General features: G+C 36.1%; 1 protein-coding gene across 7 annotated transcripts in view; it reads left to right on the top strand.

Annotated features, from left to right (window-relative positions):
* LOC144452643 (uncharacterized) overlaps nucleotides 1-14587 on the top strand; it is a 119935-nt gene extending 105348 nt beyond the window's left edge. For all 7 annotated transcript variants that reach the window (XM_078143781.1, XM_078143778.1, XM_078143777.1 and 4 more), the window contains 5 exons: nucleotides 4136-4185; nucleotides 4763-4874; nucleotides 5412-5573; nucleotides 6058-6108; nucleotides 7127-14587. In XM_078143781.1, coding sequence (XP_077999907.1) covers nucleotides 4136-4185; nucleotides 4763-4874; nucleotides 5412-5573; nucleotides 6058-6108; nucleotides 7127-7213 — 462 coding nt within the window. In that variant the 3' untranslated portion in view covers nucleotides 7214-14587. The remainder of the gene's footprint in view (nucleotides 1-4135; nucleotides 4186-4762; nucleotides 4875-5411; nucleotides 5574-6057; nucleotides 6109-7126) is intronic.
* Nucleotides 14588-14857: the final 270 nt, after the last annotated feature.

Genomic DNA, 14857 nt, shown 5'->3' with positions numbered 1-14857 from the left:
TACTAACCATTCAGTACATAGCAGTGTTAGGGGGTCAGATAGCCATTCAGTATACCAACGATCACATAGCCATTCAGTACACCGCCGACAAGTGTGAAGTTAGCACCAAAAACACTCATTTAAATACATATCCATATCTGGTGCTGGCAATCAGCTTTCCAGCACCAGACATGATCGTTCCAAAGATGTCCAACTTTATTAAGACTTGTTGCATGCATTTATCTGTGGACAGCTAGATTCTTAGGCCACAAAGGCCAAGTTTTATTTGAAAATTCTGTCTGATCATCCAGTCTCAGGAATCATTGGAATCCAGTACTGGTAATCAGCTATTCTAGCACCAGATATGGATACATATTTAAATGAGTGTTTCAATAATCTGTATCCATATCCAGTGCTAACTTCATACTCGTTACATTGCAGTGAAAGGGTGAATATTATATTTCTATGCATACATATATGTCGGTTCTTGGCAGTGGCTGACTCATGCACTAGGTATGTTGTAGCTATGAATGGAAACGTTTTTTGAAGACTGTCATATATAGGCAGTGTAGCAAAGACTGTCAAATATAGGCAGTGTAGCAAAGACTGTCAAATATAGGCAACGTAGCAAAAATCTATTTCAACATCAGTAGAAAAACAGAATTTGAAGTAAGGTGAAATCAAACCTGGCCTCCAAAAACATTTGTCGCATTTTGATTTTTGGATGTGAACAATGACCTTCAAATGTTCATAGGGTAGAGTTTTATAAAAACACAACTTTGACTAACAAAACATACATGTACAGTGATATCATTCTCGCCAGCCAGAGTTATTATTCCTGTGGGAGGCTCGTTAAGAACGTTGCCGTAAAACAGGCCGTGGTTTGCGACAATGAGTGATATAAACTTTTAGGATGGTCACAGTCTTGGGTAGCTGTTGAAATGTCTATCGTAAAAATTTTAGTACATTTGTCAGCTCTTTAATGTGACCTGTGGCTTTTAAAAATTGACCTGTGACCTTTGACCTTCAACTTGTTCTTTTCTATGCATCTGTTGACTTGATATGATAGGAATGAAAGGGTAGAGATATTGATATGATTCATTAGACTATCAAATGTTGTATATTTATGGTACAAGTTGGTCATAACACATTACATGATGGAATGTATGTATGTATGTCATTCGTACTTTAACTGTAGAAACTGATTTGGTGTAGAATTTCATTCCTAGGACACGATGACCTTAATCGAAATGCCATCATTGGGTTTGGATCTTGAGATCCTGTTTTAATTAAAGGCCAAACTGAAAAACTATATAAAATGTAGGGGTGCAAAATAGTCATCCGGCAAAGCTTTAGAACAAGTTGATCCAGAACAAAAAGAATATTCTTGTGTATTCCTTATGGCTTTATTGATAAGAAAACACTAATGTGAGATTCTGGGATTGAAACCCTGGCCTTTAAGTCTCCACTGATAAGATAACACTAATGTGAGAACCTGGGATTGAAACCCTGGCCTATAAGTCTGCGCTGATATGATGACGCTAATGTGAGAACCTGGGATTGAAACCCTGGCCTTTAAGTCTGCGCTGATATGATAACGCTAATGTGAAAACCTGGGATTGAAACCCTGGCCTTTAAGTCTGCGCTGATATGATAACACTAATGTGAGAACCTTGGATTGAAACCCTGGCCTTTAAGTCTACACTGATAAGATAACACTAATGTGAGAACCTGGGATTGACACCCTGGTCTTTAAGTCTGTGCTGATATGATAACGCTAATGTGAGAACCTGGGATTGAAACCCTGGCCTTTAAGTCTCCACTGATAAGATAACACTAATGTGAGAACCTGGGATTGAAACCCTGGTCTTTAAGTCGCCACTGATAAGATAACACTAATGTGAGAACCTGGGATTGAAACCCTGGCCTTTAAGTCTCCACTGATAAGATAACACTAATGTGAGAACCTTGGATTGAAATCCTGGCCTTTAAGTCTCCGCTGATAAGATAACACTAATGTGAGAACCTGGGATTGAAACCCTGGCCTTTAAGTCTGCGTTGATATGATAGTGCTAATGTGAGAACCTGGGATTGAAACCCTGGCCTTTAAGTCTGCGCTGATAAGATAACACTAATGTGAGAACCTGGGATCGAAACCCTGGCCTTTAAAGAAATCATCAGATTCCAATCCAGTGGATAGCCTCTAGGCAAGATGGCCTTGGCAGTGGGCATGCTTATCACAATGTCCTTTGACCTAATTTTTTGACCTTAGCAATGTCACAGTATCAAGTGCATTGACCTTTGACCTTAGCAATCCCTTGACCTTAGTAATTATGGTATTAAGCTCATCACAATGACCTTTGACCTCAACATTTTGTTACCATGGTATCATTCATATCATCTTGTTATTATATCAACACCATGGCAACTTTGGACACAGTTTTGTTAAACATGTCAGTTGCTGTGTTGTCTTCTGACATTTAAAAACTAATAATAGTTCCTAGAGTTTGATGATTAACTTGATACCATCTTGATACCATCTTGACAGTCTTGGTTTCATATCTTAAACCTTCATTAACTGTAACTTGAGTATCATTTTGTCGATCAGACAATCAACACGGCAAATTGTTAAAATAGCAATGTTACTTAGAGGTCGATTGTACCCATAAGTAGTAGAGTAAGTAACAAGTTGAAATCCTGATTGCATTTGGGATCGGGTTTTTGGGTGCGGACCCAAAAATCAATTTGATTACTTGTAGATTTATTGTAGCATATTATGTGTGCAGCTATACAAATACATTTATTACACACATGTGATTTAATACTGTTCACAATGAAGAGAACACAGAAATTACAAGAGGGCGCAGTACCCCTGTTACCTTGTTCAGAGAGAACACAGAAATTACAAGACGGCTCAGTACCCCTGTTACCTTGTTCAGAGAGAACACAGAAATTACAAGAGAGCTCAGTGTCCCTGTTACCTTGTTCAGAGAAAACACAGAAATTAGAGGAGGGCTCAGTACGCCTGTTACCTTGTTCAGAGAGAACACAGAAATTACAAGAGGGCCCAGTGTCCCTGCTACCTTGTTGAGAGAGAACACAGAAATTACAAGCGGGCGCAGTACCCCTGTTACCTTGTTCAGAGAGAACACAGAAATTACAAGAGGGCTCAGTATCCCTGTTACCTTGTTCAGAGAGAATACAGAAATTACAAGAGGGCTCAGTATCCCTGTTACCTTGTTCAGAGAGAACACAGAAATTACAAGAGGGCTCAGTACCCCTGTTACCTTGTTCAGAGGGAAAATGGTATTTGTGTGTATATGCCAAAGAAGGAATAAATATTTGACATTATGTGCATTCTATTCATGTCTAACTTGTGATCATCCCATGGGCCATATATAAATTACCAGTACTTAGAAATACCAAGGACTTGATACATGTCAGTGAGATCTTTAAGAATTGTTTTTGTAGAGGTGATGATTGACAAGTGCAGGCTTGAATCCCTGCCATGATTTACTGATATGTTTACATTAATGACCCTGTAGGATTTAGTTGGATGGTCTGACTCACTGGTGATTTACAAGGCAGTAACTTTCAAAGTACTTAAATTTTATGTGGTAGAGATGACCCAGTGTATGTCTTACTGGGTGGCAATGTACTGGGTATGACCTTGAACTTCTACTTTGGGGTAACCATGACATATATATATGTGTGTGTGTGTGTGTGTGTGTGTGTGTGTGTGTGTGTGGTGGAGTACTGTTTATTAAACTCTGAACTGGTAAACCAGAGAGAAAATATATTCATGAAAATAACATATCCACTTGAAATTCAATGTGAATGTGTAATGAGTTTAAATGCCAAACCTAAGGAGTCACATTACTGCAAATCAGGAATGAAGAACAATCACTCTAACAGCAGCTAAGGGGTCTCATCAATCATCTCCTTTCATGAAAGGGGATAATGGAAAACCTAAGGGGTCTCATCACTATAAACCAGCAACTAAGGAGGTCTCATAATGATACTCTTCTTTCATCAAAGGGGGTCTTGTCACTTCATATCAGCAACTATGGGTCTCCTCTGATAATGATAAATGAGTAACATAGGTGGTCTATAAATCAGATGACAATTAACCACCTATCTTTGTGTTTATTTTCAGAGAATAGCAGACCGGTATACTACTAATAGATTTAGTGGATCTGGATCAAGGTAGGTTTACAATGATAATTTTGGTTTGGGTAATGTCTTGGTAGTTATTACTTGATGGGTTTGAGAGATTTAAAATCTTTTAAATATATTGTGACGTTTTGAAGATGATGAGAGTGTTAATGTTGAGGGTGATGATCATGATGGTGGTGGTGGTGGTGGTGGTGATGGTGGTGGTGGTGGTGGTGGTGGTGGTGGTGATGGTGGTGGTGGTGGTGGTGGTGGTGGTGATGGTGGTGGTGGTGGTGGTGGTGGTGATGGTGGTGGTGGTGTTGGTGGGCGATGGTGATGGGTGGTGGTGGTCATTATGGTGGTCATTATGATGGTGGTGGTGGTGGTGGTGGTGGTGATGATGATGATGGTGGTGGTGGTGGTGGTGATGATGATGATGGGGTGATGATGGTGATGGTGATGATGATGATGATGATGGGGGGTGATGATGATGATGATGATGATGATGATGATGGGGGTGATGATGGTGATGATGGTGATGATGATGATGGTGATGGGGTGATGATGATGGAGTGATCGGGATGAAGATGGTGAAGATGAAGATGAAGATTGTTTTTTGTTTCCATAGATACGGCTCCTCATATCAAGCAAGACCTCATAGTACTAGTTCAATAGATGACAGGGAGAAAGAGAAGAAAGATGAAAGAATTATTGGTGTTCCTTGTTCAAATTGTAAAAAGGTAATAGAATTATTTGATTTGTTCCCTAAAATCTAAGGCCTCAAAAAAAAATAATTGTTTGGTTCTGGTTACCCGACCCCACCTAGCTTTTCACTGCCGACCCTAAACTTTTTTTTAAGTATACAAGAAGCAAAATAATGAAATTGTGAAATCTCACAAGAAATAGTGGATGCAGAAACTGACATCGACTGAAAAAGACAAAATAAAACTGTTCTTCCAATCTGTAATGGCTTACATCCGATAGGAAGAAATAAACAACACAGAGACCATGTGGAAAACAATGGAAAATCTGAACTAGACACTCACACATGAAAAAATATAATAAAAATAAATCTACCTACCCCCACCTATGCTGAAATTGAGCTTTATTGGAACGACACATTTTTTTTATTAGGCCAAAAAAAAATCTGAAGTTTTAAACATGGAAGAAATATAGTAAGTACTATTGATCCTGTTTCAGGATCTATGTCAAGTGACATGGTTTCATGATGAAAAAACAAAAAAATAAATACCAAACTTTTATTTTTTTATGGACAGCTTTTTGAATCAGAGAAAGAAGAAGTTGAAAAAGTGAAAGATAAGTTAAGAGAAACACAGCTGGAATTAGAAGACACAAAAGTTCAGCTAGAAAAAGCACTACAGAAATCAGACAGACATGAAGATAGGTCTACGTCGAGGGCACTTGAAACAGAAAAGAGGGTAAGTCGTTAGGTCTGCACACATCTAGGTCTTGTTTTCACTGCCGATGCTTCTATCAAATGAAAATGCGAAGTTTTGCACTCACTGTTTACATGGAAATGTCAAAGATGCATATGAAAGTAACGATTTCATAGTTTGAAATGCTGCCACAAGTAGATTGATTGATTGATTGATTGATTGATTGATTGATTGATTGATTGATTGATTGATTGATTGATTGATTGATTGATTGATTGATTGATTGATTATTTGATTGATTGCTTGATTGATTGATTGATTGATTGATTGATTGATTGATTGATTGATCGATCGATCGATCGATCGATCGATCGATCGATCAGTTGATAGATAGATAGACAGACAGACAGATAAACAAACTTACATTATTTTGTATTTTTACCAATTTTTTGTTTTTGAAAAAGACTACTGAAATGTGTTTACAGCACAGCTATATGATTAATTAATTATTTATATTTATTTGTAGGAGAGACGGACTTTAGAAAGAAAATTATCAGAGATGGAAGAGGAATTGAAGGTAGTTTTGAAAATTCTCTTTTTTGAAAATTGAAAATTCTTTGTGAATTCATTTCACCACCGTGAAAAGGGTTGACAAATGTGTTGTGGTACCCCGTCATGGTATGCATATCTTACAGACTAAGTCAGACTTAGTCCATGTTCAATGCTGAGACATAGTCTTAGAACACATGAGTAAATCTTTGAAGACACACATTTGGTCAGTGAAATAAACAAACCAAGTGTTTGAACACACAGACGTCATGCACACTATATCCTATATCCTATCTACAACTGCCGACATCAAACCATGGACAAATGGAACCTGTTACAAACAGGGAATGTAAACAACTGAATTGGATTAATAACACTTGGCACAACATGTTGGAAGTACAGAGACTTGTATTACATTCCACCATTTGATAAGAACAGTTTTATGGCCACTTTACAGAATAGTTCACACTCACAAAGTATACAGACTTGTATTACATTCAAACATTTGATAAAAACAGTTGTGTGGCCTCTTTACATAATAGTTCTGTCCAGAAACAAATTTCCATTCCCCTGACATTTCATGTACACATAAAGAGGCCATAAAACTGTTCTTATCAAACCATAGTATGTAATACAAGTTTCTGCTGTTCCAACATGCTGTGCCAAGTGTTACTAATCCAGTTCATTTGTTTACTTACCTTGTTTGTAACAGGTTCCGTTTGTCCATGGTCTGATGTCAATAGTTGTATCAGGTTCCGTTTGTCAACGGTCTGATGTCAATAGTTGTAGTAGGTTCCATTTGTCAACAGTCTGATGTCAATAGTTGTAGTAGGTTCCGTTTGTCAACAGTCTGATGTCAATAGTTGAGGTAGGTTCCATTTGTCAACAGTCTGATGTCAATAGTTGTAGTAGGTTCCATTTGTCAACAGTCTGATGTCAATAGTTGTAGTAGGTTCCATTTGTCAACGGTCTGATGTCAATAGTTGTATGTTTCATTCGATACACAATATACTCATCAATCTTTCGTTGTCTATTTTTTGTTGCAGCTTTTGGAAAAACTCAAACAGGACAATCAGAGGCTAAAAGATGAGAACGGTGCACTTGTACGAGTAATTAGCAAACTTTCGAAATAAGCCAGAGAATTTGTAATATTTCATATTGTACCTCACTGTAGTCTATGTTATGTATTTAGAAAACTGAGATACGACTTTTTTGTCACTTCTTGTATGAAAGACCGCTGCCTGATTGTTAAACTTTCTGACTGTCTACAACATGTAGTTAAAATATTGTAAACTAACACAACGACATCTCCAAATATTGTGGATATTTTGCTGTAGATACTAAAAAAATGGTCATCTCCTAGACATAGGTAGAGTGCTGCAACACATAAATAATATCAATTTTTTGATATCTTCATATATAAAAATGAAAAAGTAAGGGACGATCGCACAATGTCGCACAAGCTCAACAAATGCACATCGTTCGTTTAGGTCAAAAACCCCTCCCCCTAAGTGAATGTTCACAAGTGCTGATATCAATCATTTATATATGATGTAAATCATGTTGAAAACTGTAGTGGTCACACCACTATGATTAATGTAAAGTAAAAACATGATTGTAAACACATAGAAACCCAGCACTATATCTCACATTAGAAGTAAATTTTTATCAACTTATCAACATCTCAGTAGTAAATATGAAATCTGTTATCGTTGAAATTCCGTTGAAATATGGTTAGACGTGTGCAAATTAAGTTCAGCAATCGCATTGATGCCAGACCCCCTTCCTTCCTAAATGAACAAAGTTAACTTGTTTAGCTTGTATGACACTGTGCCATCATCCCTAAGTAAAAAAAAATGTGGTTTCATATTTGCATTCATATGTTGAAGTTTATTTGAATTGGAATGTGTGTTTAATGTGTATTCAATCTGAGAGAGGTTTACAGAGGATTTTAGTGTGAAATCTCTCATTTTGTGATCGGCTACCAAAAGATGTAGAGTGAGTAAACTGAGTAACTTCTGTGTTCAGTTTTTGAGAATGAAAAAGTTGGGAACACAATCACTGAATTGTTACAGACTGTATTCAGTTTGTTTGGTTTTTTTGCTGAAGGCCCTAAGTTGACAGAGTAATTTCTGTATTAAGTTTTTTTGAGATTGACGAAGAATTGGTTCAGTTTTTTTGTCTTTTTTGCTGAATGCCATAAATTGGTAAGAGTTAATCACCCAAAGTTTTCAATCATCGATAGTTTCAGGTCCAATTTAGGAAGTAATATGGGTAAACAAGTCTTCTAAATTTTACCAAATTTCAGTGGTTTGACAACTTTAGTGAAAAAATCCATGACACACAGCCATATTTGTAAATGTACAATCCAACATTACTTGTGAAAGTTAGTCCAACTGGGATTTCTTACTCTACAAAGAATACGTTTGTAGTGATATTCTTGCATTTTGTAAACAGAATGATGTCTGAATGAAATAAGGACTGTGTTGAGATGGTTTGGAAGATATTCATTGGTCTTACACACATCAAATATTGGAAGTCAGTGAATTACTAAAATAATCTTAGTATTCACAGCACCTGTTTTCGTCAAATATTAATGTGGAAGAGTTCAATGTGTGACCGACACAAACCAATATTCATAGTCCCAATTTCCATCTTATGGTAGGTCATGGGTTTATATGACTGACACAAACCAAACATTCACAGTCCCTGTTTTCTTCTCAGAGTCATAGTCAATCAAATTTCTATATGACTGACACAAACCCAGTATTCGTAATACCTGTTTCGTCAGTATTTTCAGGGCAAGTTTAAGTGTATTACTGACATAAATACAATATTCAGAGTCCATGTTTTCATCTAATATTCGATGTCAGACAAAGTCAGTATTCGCAGTCCCTGTTTTCATCATTTAGGGTTGCATGGCAAATAAACTTGTAAGAATAGTTACTGCATGGATCAGTTAGTTCCAATTGGATCACATACATGGGCATTGCACACAAGGCAATATTTTGTATCGCTACAATATTACCATGGTAACCATATAGTGCAATATTCACCATTTATCAGCCTTTTAACTTAAGGTAGCGTCAACTTCGTGTGACACTTTTGCGAAAAATTTGCTTTCTCAAATTCTCAGATTCAAGTACAGTATCATTCACCAACATGAATAAAAAGTGTCTCATCTTGTCCTCTGAAATATTGGAATATTGTAAGTATTCCTTTTGAAATCGATAAGGATACATCTCCAACTTTGATAGTTTTAATAAAAGTGAAGTAAGAATTTTAGAAAAACAAAAAAAAGGGCAGTCATTTGTATAGTTGTATGAACTGTATATAGAGTTTGAGATGGTACTGAGGTTACGATAATCTCATGAAATCTTTCGATTTTCAACTTTTTTTTCCACTTTTATCGTTATGTTTTATAGTGAACATAGAAGTTATATCAGTTTTGGTTATGCAGGTATTCTTTAATGAACCCTCTGTTTCTTTCTGTGATGTCAAGCGTCGTTTGTAGTTGAACTTTTCAGTTTATACATAAAATTTGAATCTTCAGAGGGCACCTGCCCTATACTATAGTTTGTCGTAGAATACATGCGTGAAACAGCATTTCTTATTCATGTAAGTTAAAAGAAATTAATTTATTTATCAATCAACAGATGTGATTTGGGAAAAATTAAGACTTCATATGCTATACCAGAAATTACTCCTGTCTCTATGCATTATGTAACTGCCAAGTATAGGGTAAACACCCCCTGGTACCAGAACATTGTCTGAAGTATAAGGTTAACACCCCCTGAAAGAAAAACATTGTCTAAAGTATAAGGTAAACACTCGCTTATACAAAAACAGTGTCTAAAGTCTAGGGTAAACACCCCCTGATACTACAAATCTGAGTAATAGACATTTTGCAGCACCATATGTCACTTCCTGTATGTCACTTCCTGTTGTCACAGCAGGTCATATCAATATTACCTTCTGGAATTCCATAGTTTTATGTGGGATCGTTTGGTGTCAAGTGCAGATTCAACAGAACCAGAATTACAGATATTCTAATGATGTTACGACCTGACATCGCACTTGCCGTGTCCGGCACAAAGAAAACGTACATAGAAATAAGAGTGGACCATTGACAAAACTGATTTATACTATAATGAAGTAGGTGTTCAGTATTCTTGCTGCCTGGTTTAAAACGCTAATGTCATTCAGAAGAAATTTCAACTCAATGCAATGTTCATATTTTGTAAGATAGGTAATAGATATTTGCAGCACCACGTGTCACTTCCTGTGAGTCACTTCCTGTGTGTCACTTCCTGTTGTCACAAAGTAGTGCACACAGCCAGTTGTGACATCTTTGAATGAAACGAAAACTTTTTAGTCGGGCAGAATTTTGCTGTGAATGAAAGCAGTGAAAGGTTTTGGGGTGAATCAGCTCTGTAATGCAGTTAGTGTGAACTCCTCTTTCATAAAGCCAATAGACTTTTTGCAAATACTGGGTGAGTCACCCTTCGTAGTACAGTTAGTTTGAACTCGTCTTTCATAAATCTAATAGACTTTTTGCAAATACTGGGTGAGTCTGCCTTCGTAGTACAGTTAGTTTGAACTCCACCCCTTTCATAACATTTTTTTTACATTTAGTGGATGCATCCTTATATATATTGAAATAAGTGCAGTACATTTTAGATGTAACGTTTTAGATGTATTGACACACATTTAGGGTTCATATCCTTTTAAAACATTGACCTATGTGGGGGCAGTTACGTTATGTTTTGCCATACATAGGCTCTTTGTTACATATTTGGGTATTCATGGGGAAATTGTATGTCTATGTATTGTATTTTGGTTAAAATGGGTTATACTTGAGCTGATAGGCAAAAAAGACATGACCTCTAGCATCTGAACTCTGACCTCTCCATTTGACAGGGTGACAATGAGGTCAGAGCCTCACTTTGACCTGTACTCAAACAGCTCCAGTCATGCAAAAAGTCTAATGGATACAATCCTACCATTTACCATTTCAAATGTTCATACGTCAGATTTTCTGTTTGGTTTCCCAGCATTTTTTTGTTGCATTTTTACAACCTTGAAAGATGTAATATTGTAGTGTTGTGCTGTATTAAAAGTAAATAGTTGAAAAAAAACGAAGAAAGATCTACAATCGTCAAAAAGTTAGTGTTTTGACAGTCCTTTTATAGGGTGGTATATTTGCGTGAATACTATGAAAGCTATTTTCAGTTCATGTGTTATTGTGTAATTATAATTTAAGAACAAAAGTCAAACTGGTGCTGTAGAAATTTTAGCAAAATGAAATTAAAAAAAAAAAATTCAAAGGAACATTGAAAAAAAAAAGTTTGTTGGGAAGTATAGTTTCCATAGCGACAGCCTGCATTCTTCTGTACCTCCCAAGTTCTATTTATTTATTTAGTCTTCCATGTACAAAAAGACAGTAAATTAGGTGGTCTAGTTTCCCTAGTCATGTTTTTTTAAATGCAGAATATTTTTCCAAAGGCTTCAAATATCATTCTCACTCTCATTTAAATTGTTCATGTAGAGACAGTTAGGTAGTCTGTACCCCTTAGGTTTGTAGTTGTTTTTGTAAGGGTGCAAGTTGATGCAATATTAATAGAAGACCAGACTATTTCAGTAGAGAACAGCTTGTGTGACATTTATTCATGTAGAGACAGTTAGGTAGTCTGTACCCTCTAGGTTGATGTCGGGGTGCAAGTTGATGCAATACCTGTAGTTCAGTTTATGGTAGGAAACAGCTTGTGTGTGAAGGATACACTCTTCTTTGTGTTTTTTTTACATTCATCGTAAATTATGTCAACATTTTTTTGACAAATTATTTTGAAATTTGTATATCTCCAGTGCTTCCAAAATGTGTACAATCTTAAAAGTGCAAGAAGGGCTCCCCCGATTTATATGAGGAGGAACAGTGAGTCCCCTAGCTGTGTAAACAATGTCAGAGTCCCTTATAGCTCTGCTAAAACGGTATCAGAGCCACTTAACTCTACTAGAATAGTGTTTGGGCCACGAAAATGAGTTCTAATGTCCAATTTTCAGTCATTTTAACAACTGGTGTGTTTGTAACTCATTAACAAATGAAATCAAAGAACTCCCCATTTTCAGCCTAATTTATTATGCAAATTAATGCAGATTTTATTCGTAGTATATTCTCGCCAACTTTACATTTAAAGTGAAATGTATTCTTTCTGAATTGAAATCCAGATACTTGTGTGAAAGCTCCATTAGCTGTACCTGAAGCATTTTGTTAAAAACTATTTTGTTACCTATAATAACTTAATCATAATATTGTACACCCACAACAGTTGTGATTACCTGTTCACATACAAATTTGTGTAGCAGTACACACAGTATGGAGCAATATATCCATCTAGTTGATTTTTGGGTACATACCAAAAAATCAGTGTACCCAATGAACCACGATTTGAAGTTGTTACTATACTATATATAGATAAAATATACCTGTAATTGACGTCGATGTCTGATTATTGGTATTTCAACAATTTTCTGTGAATATATTGTTGGTTTTCGGGTTTAAAAAAATGATATATCCCAGATACAGGTAGAGCAGCTTTAACACATATGGTATTATCACCTGTCCATTGGTGCCTTTTTTCTTGCTACAATCTTAGTCAAAGTACAATGAGTTACATTGAAGTATTAAACCACTTTCTCTATGTGCTACATGCATTTATAGCATTCATATCAAGTGTAAAGTATGGTTTGTGTACAAGCCTATTTACAAGCCCAGCATGTGGCCTTTCTAATGTGGTCAATTAGCAAATGAAACAGTATACTTTTACACTTGATATGGATGCTGTAAACAATGGTGGTATATACAGAAAACGCTTTACAATGAGTAACACTGAAGTAAAGCACTTTCTCTATATGCTACACTCAGTTATAGCATTCATATCAATCGTAAAAGTATACTGTTTCAATTGGTTTATTTACAAGCCGAGCATGTGGCCTTTCTAATGTGGTCAATAAGCAAATGAAACAGTATACTTTTACACTTGATATGGATGCTATAAACGATTGCGGTACATACAGAAAATGCTTCACTTGATTGTTATGGGTTGTAATCATAAATGTAGTGTGCAGTGTTCACCCTTGAATTTGTCACATTCTCAGTAACATGTCTCAAGTTGCTGGTCGTACACCTGGGAAAAACCACCTGGGACCTGGTTGATACACCTGGGAAAAACCACCTGGGACCTGATTGATACCATTTTTGCAGCAAATGAAATAGTTTGGAATGTATTTTCATTTTAGGAGGCATCCAGAATTTACAAACCAGCTAGGTGCCCTTGTTACATTATTTATAGAATGGTACATTATGACTTGTTACATTATTGGGGGAGGACACTGCAGATAACATATCTTCTTTGAAGTGAAACAAGTTGTAAAAATAACCCAACGAAAGTAAATTGCAAAGTGTAACCTGACCTTATCAAACTAATTATGACCTTTGAACCAGTCAGGGTTTTGAAAAGTTGTACTGTAAATACTCAGCAGTTTTGATGTACAAATGTTCACATCCAAAGATTTGTGCATTTTCAACTTTTTACACATCTGCCATTGAAATTGTAACGATGAACATCTTGTAAGTCATTGAATGGTAAATTACAGTAGTACCTACACATGTGTTATGATTGGGTCAAAGGTTATGTTTTGTGTAGGTTAGAGGTTACAACAGGTCAAAGGTTATTGACTTATAAACAGTTTTAATGGAGTCACTATGACACAAGACGTGAATATTTTTGTTCATTTTTTTCATACATTTCCTATTTTACTATTCTATTAGTAAAAGTTGTGCAAATAGAGATCCAAGAATTGCTCATAAATTGGATTGAATCATATCGAAAAATTGGAATGTTGTTACTTTTTATCTGTCCATTTATTTGTTTTCTGATTCTTAGAGTCTTCGAATCTTTTTGATATAATCAATTTTTTGCATCTAAATTCTGTAGTTTCTACCCCACCCCCATTTTTTCATCACATTGGTATGGTCCTAATGTCTGCATAGGCAGACTGGCCTACTCTATTTTACTAAGGGGGAAGTAAGCTGGAAACTCTCGACAGCTGTTGCAGTGGAATCATCTGATGGTGACAAAGCGACTACAGGTTCTTTCTGCACCCCCTTGTGAGAATTCAATAATACAGTTATGATTCATTCGCAGCTAATGGGGTATGTATCATTGATAGAACAGCATTTTCAAAGTAATTATAAAGAGAAACATTTTTGTAATTTGCCAGAAGTGTTATTTTGGAATCACTTTTCCCCCCTATACATATCCCTGCATACTTTACTTCAAATATCGTACCTTTTCACTAACAATTTTGCTAATTTTCTAGCAGAAGATCTCGTCTTTAAGGTGCTGTAGTTCGTAGTATATGTACAAATGCTAGTAATATGCTGTAAAGATTAGAACTAGCTGTTTTCTTTCAGATCTTAGTCGACAGTTGGAAAAACAATTTGCAATATAAACTAATAAATTTTGTTTTCATATTATATTTTGCGTGTTTGGTTTTATTTTCATATTATATTTTGTATGTTTGGTGTTTATGTACTCTAGTGTGACATTAGACTGTCGACAGTCGCTCGCTCCTTTTTTTCCTACGTCTTATCTAAACTCTGATCTGGCGCAACACTACTATAATCGCATACTGATATCGAGGGCCGAGTGATCGATATCAGTATGCGATATATTGCGCCAGATCGGAGCGCGGCAATGACTTAAGTTTAGATAAAA

The sequence above is a fragment of the Glandiceps talaboti genome, chromosome 23 (assembly GCF_964340395.1).
Source record: "Glandiceps talaboti chromosome 23, keGlaTala1.1, whole genome shotgun sequence".
Classification (NCBI taxonomy): domain Eukaryota; kingdom Metazoa; phylum Hemichordata; class Enteropneusta; family Spengelidae; genus Glandiceps; species Glandiceps talaboti.
This window is presented reverse-complemented; position numbering and strand designations above follow the sequence as displayed.